This window comes from Bombus huntii, chromosome 6 (genome assembly GCF_024542735.1).
Source record: "Bombus huntii isolate Logan2020A chromosome 6, iyBomHunt1.1, whole genome shotgun sequence".
NCBI classification, from domain to species: Eukaryota; Metazoa; Arthropoda; class Insecta; order Hymenoptera; family Apidae; genus Bombus; species Bombus huntii.
The window spans coordinates 11,459,674-11,472,214 of record NC_066243.1 but is presented as its reverse complement, the minus strand read 5'-3'; the positions used below and the strand labels follow the sequence as shown (position 1 = coordinate 11,472,214).

At 41.4% G+C, this 12,541-nt stretch overlaps 1 protein-coding gene across 8 annotated transcripts in view; it reads left to right on the top strand.

The window, feature by feature from the left end:
* LOC126866439 (ETS-like protein pointed) overlaps positions 1 to 12,541 on the top strand; it is a 143,060-nt gene that overhangs the window by 100,989 nt on the left and 29,530 nt on the right. For all 8 annotated transcript variants that reach the window (XM_050620013.1, XM_050620020.1, XM_050620015.1 and 5 more), the window contains 2 exons: positions 2,472 to 2,588; positions 12,281 to 12,484. In XM_050620013.1, coding sequence (XP_050475970.1) covers positions 2,472 to 2,588; positions 12,281 to 12,484 — 321 coding nt within the window. The remainder of the gene's footprint in view (positions 1 to 2,471; positions 2,589 to 12,280; positions 12,485 to 12,541) is intronic.

Here is a 12,541-nt window from a genome sequence, read left to right as displayed (position 1 = left end):
GTAAATCTTGATAAATCATAAATCGTTCGATTTACTGTTTTGAGAACAGGTTTCGTTTTAAAGCTTCGTTTCGTAGAAGCGAAGAGAATAAAGTTCGAGCCTGACGGATAATTTGCGTTTATCGAAAACGGAAGAAACGTAACGAAGCAGGTTTGATAAGATAGAACGGTGGCTGGTGTGAAAATAAAGCCAGTGGTCTGGTCATGTATGGCCGCAGGTCTTCAGCTTCCTTCTGATATAGACTTTCCAAAACGATGGATTTTTTCTCGAATGAAATTCTAACAGTTAAAGACATTTCGTAGAAGCATAATCTGCAGTGCAATTAAGTATTGCCTGGCCATCGAAACGTTCTAGGCTAATTTCTAGCCTCGGATCGTTCACAAATTCACCCCAAAACTCCAGTCTAACCTACGATAAGGTAGCCCGTAATGAAAAGACAAGGAACATCAGATAACGAAACAAAATTCAATCCTTGACCATCCCCTCAGGAATTTCAAATGCGTGCTCGTACGTAAATGCCAGACAGAAAACAGTATCGCCTGACAAACTGGAATAACGTATGAAACGAAATCAAAGAACATCTTAAGGTATTTGTGGCGCGATAATATTCTTCGAGATCAAAGCACGCCGAGACTCGAAAATCATATTCTTCGCGCATGTCCGAGATTCTCCGTGTAGGAAGGAATTTCTTGGCTGTCTGTACTTTCTACGCGCGCGCACTAACAAACAATTCAGAAATGGGCAGAGCGGCGCAACTTCGCGTTATAATATACGGCACTTTGAGCGCAGAAACGGCCGATATCGCATACTTCACAGTACGCACGTACTTTTATCCAAAAACGACGAGACGAAGGCTAAATTTCCTTAAAGAAAAAAAAAAAAAAAAAAAAGAAAGAAAAAGATTCTTCTAGCCATTTTACATATTACTTTTTCTATCAATTTCGTAGTAACGGCTTCTCCGCAATTAATTAAAAAGTCATTTTTGCAGCGACTCGACAATCATACAAAACTTTCAACTTCAAAAACGAATATTTCCATCTCGATAGAGCTGGGTTCCCTAAAAAAAAATTAAATGCCACATAGGTGATGCATACGTGAAAATAACGTACCGTCAAACTTTCAACGAAACCATCAGGAGGAACTCGATGTACGCTACAGATAGTTTAAGGAAACGGACGTTTAATCTTAAACCCCGAAGAACTTTCAAAGTCTACTCATATATATTGTATATCGTATAGATGGTAGACAAAGAATCGCGGAGAGGAGAGCATTGAGCGATCGCGCCATAAGGCGTACGCCGCGTTGTGCACGGCATAGAGCAAGCGTACCTACAACGACGATGCACCTGCACCTGCCCGCCAGTTGCACCCCTCTTTACGACGATGCTATCTAGGATGTAGTGTGCATGCCCCCCTCGCCTCTGTTCGCTTTCGCTGCTCCTGCCGCCGCCGCCGCCGCGACACCTGACGCTCCTCCGTCTACACGCTCCTCCGGCTCTCTCTTCTGCACGCTGACGCGCGCGCGACCGCGTGCACGCCGCTTTGTGAGAAGTACCATTAACCTGGCTTCTCACACATCCACCGATCCCGACTGTTCCGAGTCTGTCTGCCTCTCTACCTGTCTCCCCTTTTCCAACAAACACGCAGTTTACCACCTACCGATAATTTTCATAGACAATGTTTGTGCTCGGTTGGAAGTATATGTATACGTATAATGTGTACGGAGGTTGAGAGAGCTTTGAGAATGGCAAGGTATTTCATTAGGAAGGAGATGGTTTAGGGTAGGTCTCGGAGCTGTATAGGTGTCGGAGAAATTGGGATCGTTGGTCATAGTTTCGCCGGTGATTCAGAAAGATATTTAACGTTTCGCGTTTGACGGACAAAGCGAATTCTGTTGAACGACGCAACAATCAACTCGATGCAACGCTTCGATTTCTATTATTTACTTCGCAAAGATGATGTCAGATTATCGTAACGTAAGTAGAAGCAAAGCGAGATAAGCGATAAACTCATCTGTTTTAGATTCTTGATTTAGCACACTTTCATAATCACCGGCACAATTAATGTGGGAGATTTTAAAATTGCGTCTGTAATTGTGGGGTAATTCTGGTTTTGTAGAGTTTGTTTATTATGTACTGTAACGCAGAGGGAATTTAGATTCGAACGAGGAATTTTAGTTGTGTGAGATTGCTGAATCACTGGGAACCCTAACGTGCAGGATATTCCAGGTTGTGATATTTTCAAACGTAAACAGCCCCGTATTCGATAAATGTCGACTTCTCCACCATAGAAATTTGGAAAATCTAAATTCAAAAAATACTATGTTTTCTTTTCGTTAGCCCTCGCACAAATTTCCAGTTAAGTATATTATCCAGTTGAGTATATTAAGTATATTATTAAGTATATTATTACCATATCAAGTGTATTGTGGTACACGCAGCCGCTTAATTTGAGCGTATCCTCACGTTGCAGATATACCGGCACAAGTGCCGCCGTTAACACCTGGGACCAACAAGAAGATGACCGAGGCCCTGGAGGCCTCTTTCGCCTCCTGGGAGAAGGAACGAGTCCGCCTCAACATAACCAAAGGTGAGTGCCGCCTTTTTCCTTCTTCTTCTTCTTCTTCTTCTTCTTCTTCTTCTTCTTCTTCTCTTAATACCGCGTATACTCGTATTCCAACCTCGTGGAAAACGTTCTTTCGTCTTTCTTTCTTTCTTTCTTTCTTACTTCGCCTCTTTTTCCTTCCTCCTTATGCACGTTCCATGGCGTACAGGTTTCTCAACGACTTCTAATTACAGGATCATTGCCGCGATACTCGTGATCCTATTCGCGAGCTTTGACGTTTTCATCCGATCTCTGTGTACGTGTTTGTTCGATTGCTTTTTCTATACCGATGTGAACTATAGCCTGCAAATGTATATGATCTATTTTTTTCTTCTTTTATCTCGTATCTCAAAGAATTTTTTTTTTTTTTTTGCTAATAGAGACATTTATCTTCTATGTCACAGAATGTCCCTTTTTCTTTTTTTCTTTTTTTCTCGTCGAGAATCTCGTGGATCGATATTGAAAGATAGAATGTTTCAGTGTGTTGGATGAGATCGAAGTTCTTGAATCTAATCTCATTAAGAAGGTATTAGAGACGCCTTGAATGTATCGTTAAGACGTTAATCAGCTCGGTATAGCATAAATGTTGATCAAGACTGGATACATTTATTGATCCTGATTAAGATATCCTCGGAAAATGCATTTATTGAGAATCGAGAGTCAGAAGCAGATGCTGATTAATCAAGCCCCAGCGTTTTTGCAACGGTTTGTGGCATTTGCGTTTTTTCCCGGTTGCTATTCTAATAAGTATGATCAATCGAGGTTTTAATCGACGTAATATTCCTCGATACATATCATTCCTTTTAACTACGACATTCTTTAACATTCGTCTTACCATCTTTTAACATTCCGCGTTCTCCAGCTAAAATGTATATCCCGTTCCACTCTCTATGACCTCGCTATCCTTCGAAAATTTCAAAATTTCCAAACTTTATCTACTCTCTGCGTCTATCTACTCTTCAGCTCCAAGTCGATCCAACAACCCCATAGGACAATCTGTCTTATTTACGCGCTCTCGTTCTCCAAAAATTGTACTAACACGTACGTTATGCCAGTCACTTCTGAAACTCAAAACCTCGATACTTTGTTCGTCTTACTCTTCGAGACCAAGAGCATTGCTCTCGGCAGTTCCGAAAAAGAAATCCGCTCTAAAATATCCTGCACGCCTAAAGAACAGAAGCAAAACGCGACAACTCGAAACGATTATTCCGCAGAACGAAAACCTCTGGAAACTTCAGCGCACGATACTCGAACGAGCTTCTCGTTTGGTTGCACAACGCGTCACGGTCGACCGCGAACGAGAGAAATTTGTCGAAAAATCGGAGTATGGTCTGCGTGTGTGCCCTTTCGAAACCGGGAAAAACCTTGCTGCGTGCAATGGTACGTGCGTGCGTGCGTGCGTGCATGCGTGCGTGAGTAAGCGAGTGAGTGAGTGCGTGCGTGCGTGCACGGAGACGCGCGAGTATATACGCGATGTGATGTGATGTGCGACGAGGCGGCGATGTGCAGGAATTGTGAATGTGATGTTGATGGTTCTGATGGGGAGCCGATGCCACACATCCGGTATGCGCATTCAGAGCCACGCGGGTGTGACGTTACTTCCGGTCTACATGCCCCGGGTTCGTACCCTCCGGCCAGATCACCTACAGTCTGACCTCCGTGAACCTAACGAGCAACCTCGCGCCGTTCCACTTTACAGCGGTCCGCAGTCGCGCTGATTCTCTAGTCCTTTCTTCTTCCTTCTTTTTCGCCACCTTTTTCTTCTAGTTCTCTCTATAATATCGTCTTTTCATCCTTCCTTTCTCGTTTCTTTGTTCTTTACTCCTCTGTACTATCGATCTTCTTCTCGACGTCCATTGTCTTTGCTCTGGCGTTTGTCACAGTTTGTCTGTAGGCTGATGATGATTTAAGGGAGTAAGAGGATTTGGAGTTTGGAAATTTTGGAGCGGAGATCAAAGGAGGATTTTATTCTTTTGGGAGATAGCTCTTTTATGGTAGAGATTGACGTAGGTTAAATTATAGCGCCGTGGTATCACGGTTTTTCATTTAAGAGGATACGAGTCGGGTTGAAGTACAAGTCCCTTACGATGTTAGGACTTGCGGTACGGATTATGGCTTCAACTTAACGTAAAGGCAGTTTGTATTTGTAACAAAGTCTCGTTTGAACTGCAGCTTTATTTTCAACTGCTTATTTACACTGGAAGTTAGTTTTATTCATTCGAGTATATAAAATATTCAAATTAAAGCACAAGAGGATTTGGAGTTTGGGAAACGAGTGAGACGAGAATTTTATTCTTTCAGGAGATATCTCCTTTCGTTTTGTGTTAGACAACGATGTAGGATAAATTGCAATATGTTATCAAGGTTTTCTACATAATCCCCTTGCCTTGCCACATAGTATCGTATCACAGTCATAGTATGAATTATGCTTGCAATCCAACTCAGGCAATTTGTATTTATAACGAAGCTTCGTTCGAGCTGCAGCTTTCATTTCGATTCTTTGGATTGAAAATTTATTGTGTTTTATTTGATTTATACAAAGTTTAAAGGTGCAAAAATGCACGCTATTCGTGTTAAAAACAATATATTTTTGTTTTCGTATATCTACTAGGCAATTTGCAATCAGTCTCCTTCATGGAGATTATATCGATACGTACAATATCCAAAATGAAGAGAAAGAGAATTTGGAGTTTGAAGATTTTGAAACACAAGGTCAGAGGGAGAAAGGAGAATTTTATTATTCTAGAAGACATTTCCTTCGTTTTATATTAGACATTGGTGTAAGAGTAATTATATCGCTATGATACCAAAGTCTTCTTTTTGTTTAACCGCTTGCCGTGTCTCGCACTATCACATCACAGTATGAATTATGAATCGTAGTATGAATTATGGTCGTATTTATAATTAGACGTAATATTTCTAACAAAGTTTCGTTTGTACCCCGGCATTAATTACAATTCTTTACATTAAAAATTAGCGATCGTTAGACTGCGGATTTTTAATTAAATTTAATTTATTAATTAAACGAGAAAGATCCCTTTCACAAGAAAGGTGATATATAGTAAGAGGAAAACAAGCGTCGGGGTGATACAATCGCTGTGAGACAGTAGTAAGACAAATACGTGTATAAATACGTTGTACTGCAGCTCTACGCTAATGCATCGCTCGGGTTAGCTAAGCCTGCATAAACCTTCTTTCTTGGATTGCTGGTTGAACTGAAGAAAAAGTTGATATTATTGCATAAAACGTTGCCTGACTCACGTATACGAGCAATAGGAGGAGAAGAACGAAGGATAGAATAGAAAATGGTGTGCAGAAGTCGATGAAGTTAAGAAACTGTCTGGACAATCGACAAATTCGTTCAAAATTTTAAATAGAAAGATAGTCTCGCCAAGCAATAATCGGCTGGTTGCAAGTGAATAAAATTTATACAGGGTGGTTGGTAACTGGTGGTACAAGCGGAAGGGGGGTGATTCTACGCGAAAAAAGAAGTCGAAAATATAGAATAAAAATTGTTCGTTCGAGGCTTTGTTTTCGAGAAAATCGACTTTGAATTTTCTTTCACTTTATCGCGTCTCGTTATAACGGATCTCACTGTAGATTGTTGTCTCGATGGAAACATTAAAAAAAAAAAGATTTTTGTTTTATATTTTCGACTTCTTTTTTCGCGTAGAATCACCCCCTTTCCGCTTGTACCACCAGTTACCACCCACCCTGTATATTGCCATAATAGGATTCTCTGCATTCATAAGAAATTTGAAGCTGTTTGTGTTTTATAAAAAAATATATATACAACATCGAAAATAAAGCACGCGATAGAATATTCAATGGGTGAAACAATTTTTCGATTTTCAATTTTTCGATCATATCGATAAAAATATGAACCTGCATAAACATCCGCAGTCTGGTAATCATAAATTGATCTGTAACGGTGTAGTTGAAGTGGAACCATAAACGAAGAAGGGGTTAGTATTCTTCGTTCGAACAACACAATATATCGCGTGAACTACTCACACTACCGTGATTTCTGTCTGGATCAATCGGAAAGGCAATTAACGAGTAAGTGGAATTGCAAGTAGTTTGATGTTAACACGATCCATTTCTCGAAGTTTGGTACCGTGCGTGCTACAACCGTCGACGAAGCACCTGCTGCACGGAGACACGGCGTGCATTCGCGATTGCATTGCAGGACGTCAGAACCCTCTGACGCATTCGTTATTATGATTTATTCAGAATTTGCCTTTCTTATGAATAATAAGCGCCGCCAAGGATGTATCCCCTTTGTCGAATCGAGACACGGCTCGTCACGTACCGCATCGACACACTATCAGAATGTTGCTCGCCACCGAGACTTGCCATCTTCGAACTCGCGCGATCATCGAGGACAAACATCATCGAGATCCTCGCGGTTAATATTCTGCGTTGATCGAATCCCAGGTCGAAGTCTCGATACGTTGATATTTTTTCGTTGACTCGTCGAGAATTTCTGCGATCTCAGGGATGAGAGGAATGGTCAACAAAGTATAGAGATATCGTTTATTTCCTCGTTTATTGGCAGATATCGTCATTTGACGAATTCGATCGAAGCGAGAGAGAAAGTTGACGAAAGAATGAAGAAACAAGGAGAAGAGAAAAAAAGGGACGATCACGTTACTAAAGTTACCAAAGCGAGTTGAAATAACACGGTCGTAATAATTAGAATGGTTTATTATTGCAGTAATATCCTGCAATAATTGAAACGAATGTTCTAGAAGACATTCTAGAACAATGTGCTAACATTGGAGCGTTCAATGGAAAGCGATAAACGATCTTGGTAGAAGATAGAATGCAAAAGTAGAAACATGATGTTAAAGGTGGTTAATTAAAATCTTCAGTGTGAACTGCCATAACCTCGCATCGAGACACGTTTCGATCGGTCTGCCAGACAGATCCATAGAAACGAAACGAAATTAAAAGGAAACGAAAAAAGAGAGACGAGGAGGAGAATGAGATTGGCGTCCACCTGTCCATGAGGGGCCGGTGAAATTTATCACTGGAGGGCAGGTACATCGTATCGTAGGTAAACTGCTTGGCCCTCGCGCAAGCCAGACGGCTCCTAAACCAACCGACCGAAATCACAGTCGGTATTTCTCGATTATTGTCGAAAATGCTTGCGCGTGACACCTGCGGCGATTATCTCTGTTTGAAGATCTCTCGACTAGCTGGATCGCTTCCACCGGTGCTCTTAGGCACCCTTGAGTTCTCGACAATTCGCGGTGTCTCTATCTCTTTTGATAATAATCGCAAATATTTCGGTTATATAAATGTTCCAAGAAACTCTGAGCAAAAATAGTATATCTTCCATAATAATAATCGGTTTAAAATACAAACTATAATGGAGTAATTGGAGCTAGCAAGAAAGAAGAAGAAAAAAGGAACGGTAATCCTCCGATTCGAAAGTATCCAGCTTCTACCTAATTTCATTTTTAAGGTGCTATCGCAACGAGGAAGTAGTTTCACTTTCTAATAGTTTGAGCGAACCGACAAAATACCGGGCCAAAACCCATCAAAATCAAGTAACTCTCTCAAACGTGTTATAAAATTCGTGTTAAAAAATGATAAAAGCGAACTTTACGCTTTTCAATACCAAACCTATACCTCTTTTCGTCCCTCTTTCCTTATCTTGTGTTTGTCTATATCTCTCTGCAACAGATACAATTTCAATATCGCGTACAGCCCTGAATTTTCACGGTCTCATTGCACACCGATCTCGAGTAACCATCAGCGGTCCTGGGAAACTCGTGTGCACTAGCATGGTGCACTAGCGGACGTCAGAAATCGCGATCAGAAATCAAAGGTGGCCGACGAAAGAGGCATAATGATCGGGTAGAGCGAAAAAGAATAGAAGGAAGAACGTCGTTGGCCTTAGTCCTTGGATGGCCATAGCGAAATCGCGGAGCCGCGGACGGATCTCGCGATCGTCGTCGCGCGTCGCTACGTGACTCGCGAGAGTAACGCCGTTTTTATGAATGGAAGATATTCCTCGTTTCCATTCGTGGAAACGATGAAAACCAGCCAACCAGTCGACGAGAAGGATCGAGCCCGGGGATCGGTGTCGCGGCGATAATACATAAATAGAGGAAAGGTGAGAGAGAGCAAAGAGGACTTGGCTCGCGCGAGTGTCTAACGGCACGGCACGATCAAAGCGACCGCCGATATTTGAGGATCGCGCCGATGTTTGCCGAACTTATTCCTTGTCAGCATTGTTAACAGACTGCTCTCCCTCTTGCTCGTGGTGACACTCCTCCACCCTCTTTACCCTCATTCCGCTCATTCTTTCACGATTACTCCGTTTATTTCGCTTTTAACCACCTCCTAAATGGTCGGGTTATGTGAAGCTATTTTGGGTTCCTCTTTTTCCTTTCTTTCTTTTTCTTTTTTCTTTTTGTTCGGCCGAGAGAAGATCTCGAAACGCTTCCTCGTGGAAGAAATCGAAATTGCCTTCGGTCTTGAAGCTGCAAGCGACCGAGAGTTGAAAGAGCGAAAGGTTGCGTTTAGCTCGCCTCTGCTGCGTTCTACGGATTACTCTCGATCGGACAATATTTTTTCATCGTTAGGAAATTTCTCAAGTTGCAGAGAAACCAGGGAAAAGGCATGCATCGATGTGATTACGTTGCGTTACGTTAAACTACGGTATCCTTGAAACCTTTAGAAAAAAACGAGTGGCTTTCTCGATCGAAAGGAAATCGAGATTCGGACGTGAAAGATTAACCTGCTCGCAGCAGAGTTAATTAGAGAAATTTCGTCAGATGTGGAGCAAAACTGTGATTCGGCTTTCCAATAAAGCAACTACGAGAGCTTGGTAATCGTTCCACAGAATTTCCTTCCGTTTTCCCGTTTCGTAATTACGTCGGTGTAATTTTCGCGTTAGACGATACAGCAATAGACGTAAACAAATGCGGAAAAAACGAGCCAAGGTAAGATATTTGCGCGCGAGGGTAGAAGAAGCGATTACAGAGCGTAGTATCGGGTCGGTTCACTCGAAGGCTCTCTCTGTCTCTCTCTCTCTCTCTCTCTCTCTCTCTCTTGTCCGCGCGTACATTGGTTACGGCTTTTAATCAACCATACCGCAATAGACTAATCTAGGCAATTAGTTTCCTACGACGTAATCAACTGGCAGATAAGGTGAAACAACGGGTGGGAGTTAAAAGTCCTGTATTACATTAGATTATTCTTCGTGCATTATCATCGCCCGGAGAGAAAAATATGCAGATCGCGACGCCGCCGGTTAGAGATTATCGACGAAACGAGAAAATATGCAACAAGTGGATGCTTCTTCCAGCCTGTTCTCGTTTAAAAACAGTATTTATTAAGTTAATTCTATATGGCGATGGGATCGAATTTAATGTCTAGTCAATTGCGATAGAAAAGTTTCACTTCGTGAGATTCAATTATTATTCATGAGAGGTCATATTTCATTTTCCGTGACGGAGCACGATGTTTTTAATTGCAAATAAGCGATTAGCTTGAATATTCGAGGACTCTGTTAATGAAATTTTTTATGAAACCGTTTTAAAGGAACGAAACGTTGCGAACGGTGTAGATACTGTTAAACATTCCACAATCTTTATATTCTCTTATCCGAATGATTTTTCTCCGATATCTTTTCAGCCTTTCTTAAAACACCTTTTGTATGGCTATTATTTTCCAATTGAAACTTTTCAATCGATCTTTCTGTTCACGTGCTGGTTTCAGACCGAATGTACCCACTATTTCCATTATCCCACAACGGCTCTCTATCATTGTATTTTGTTCTCTGTACGCTACGGCTTTTTTCACGCTGACGTTAATCTTGGCGAATAAACGAGTAAATAAATAAATTGCAACATTAAAATTTTCACTGCGTGAGAGTCTCCATTACTATTCGCAGAATGTTATATGTTCCACTTTTCGTATTTACAAAGTACTCAGGATATACGAACCAGTTTCGAATACCAAAAAGAGCAAAGTTCGAGAACGTACTTCTAAATCGTCCGAACGCTTCGACACTCGAAAGAATTAAATTCGAAGACGCGTTGCTCAAGATCCTTCTTCTTCTTTTGTTCCTGAGAGAGAAAGAGAGAGAGAGATTTAAAACATTTGCATTGACGCAAAACGTCGCCGCAAAGAGTGAAAGTATGAAAAAAGTTCGGAAATATTCGAGAGCAAAAATCGATGATGTTTCGTCTGATCACGTTTCGACGAATTCTTTTGTCATTTGGCGTAGAGAAAGAAAGGAAGAAGGCCTCGCGTTAAGGGAGGATGGGTTCGTCGTAATTTCTGTTTGCATTACGAACCGAACTGTACTTTCACGCGGGAAGATACCGCGAAACAATGCAAGACACGCGTGCAAATATGGGCGCGCACCTCAAATGGGACATTCCAATGTTTCTCGGTATTGCTTCTACCAAAGATGGCCAGGCCCGAGTACCGATCATGTCGTCAACCCGACGCAATATCTTTCTGGTATTCGAAAAGCCTTTGTCTCGCCTCTATAATCTTTCCTTTCTCACCTCGTCGCCATTTTCATCGTTACTTCATTAAAATCAAAAATCGATTTGCTTCTTCGTGTTATTCCTCGTTTCGATTTCTCACCTCCGCGATTCCCATGTAATTAAAAATTCTGTAAATTCAGCTTTCGAAGTTTTACGCGATCTCGCGTTATTCCTCGTTAAATCGCGATAACGAAACGATTTGTCGGAGCGCGATCCTATTCGTGGAACAAAATAACTTTTTTCAACCGCGTGTGTACGGACGAGTGGCGACGAGAATTTTTATTGTCAGAAACACGCGAAAAGAAAAAAGAACGATCGTGAAAGACGGGAACGTTAGAACTCGTCGAGACATTAGAATAGATATCGATCGTTTCCTGTTTGAAAGCAGCGAGATCGTCATTAATCACCGACCCGATTTGAATAATCATTTTCAACAGTTAGGTGCTTTTTATTCAGCGTGGATCAGTGTTAAACGTTTCGCGATTTTATGACGGCAGCGTAAGTTATTTGCCGATCGATTACACGACCGGCTATCGGAAAAAAAAGATATTGTTGCTGTTTCTTTTGCGATCTAAAGAGATATCGATCGAAATCGTAGTAACACTCTTGTTTCAGTCATCGATGCGAATATCAAACGTTAAGAACTCTTTCGGCATGAATATTTATGCAACTTCTTGTTACGTTTTACGCATTGATTTTGATAGATGTGGCTGTTACATGATTTGTGCTGCAACGATTTTACGACTGACTACTTAGCATCTACAAAAAAAGACTATATAAAAAGTGTATTTGAATATATTAGTATTCCTTGCCACTTTTCATGATTTAGCTGAGCGTCTGCGTTACTTCTTCGATTAAATTGATAATTCATTTGATTATATTGGAGCCTCCTTTTTTTGTGTTATTTATTTACATTTTAAGCCTGTTGTTTGCATCCTAGGTTTTCATTCATCGTTCTGCTCGTTTATTTATGTTCCTCCGTTTATTTTCACTTCCTTCCACTGATTTTGCCGCATAACGGATTCTAAATAATTGTTCAGCATTCGATATCGCTAAATGTCGGAAGAAGAAAAATTGGAACGACGGTTCATACGTTCAAGTACAAGAAAAGGAAAGTAAGTGGGTGTGGCGAGATTAAAAAAACCTGGTGATAATATTTTTCAGATCCGAGGCAATGGTCGGAAGCAGCTGTCGCCCACTGGTTGCACTGGGCCATAGGGGAATTCTCCCTGGCTGGTGTGGCGATGCAACCCTGGCAGAACATGACGGGGAAGCAGATTTGTGCCATGGGCAAGGAATCATTTTTGGCACGTGCTCCGGCCTTCATGGGCGATATCCTATGGGAACACCTCGAGATCCTGCAGAAAGGTACGTGACTTTCTCTGCTTCTTCTTCCTTCCATACTCTCTTCGTTTGCTACCCTTA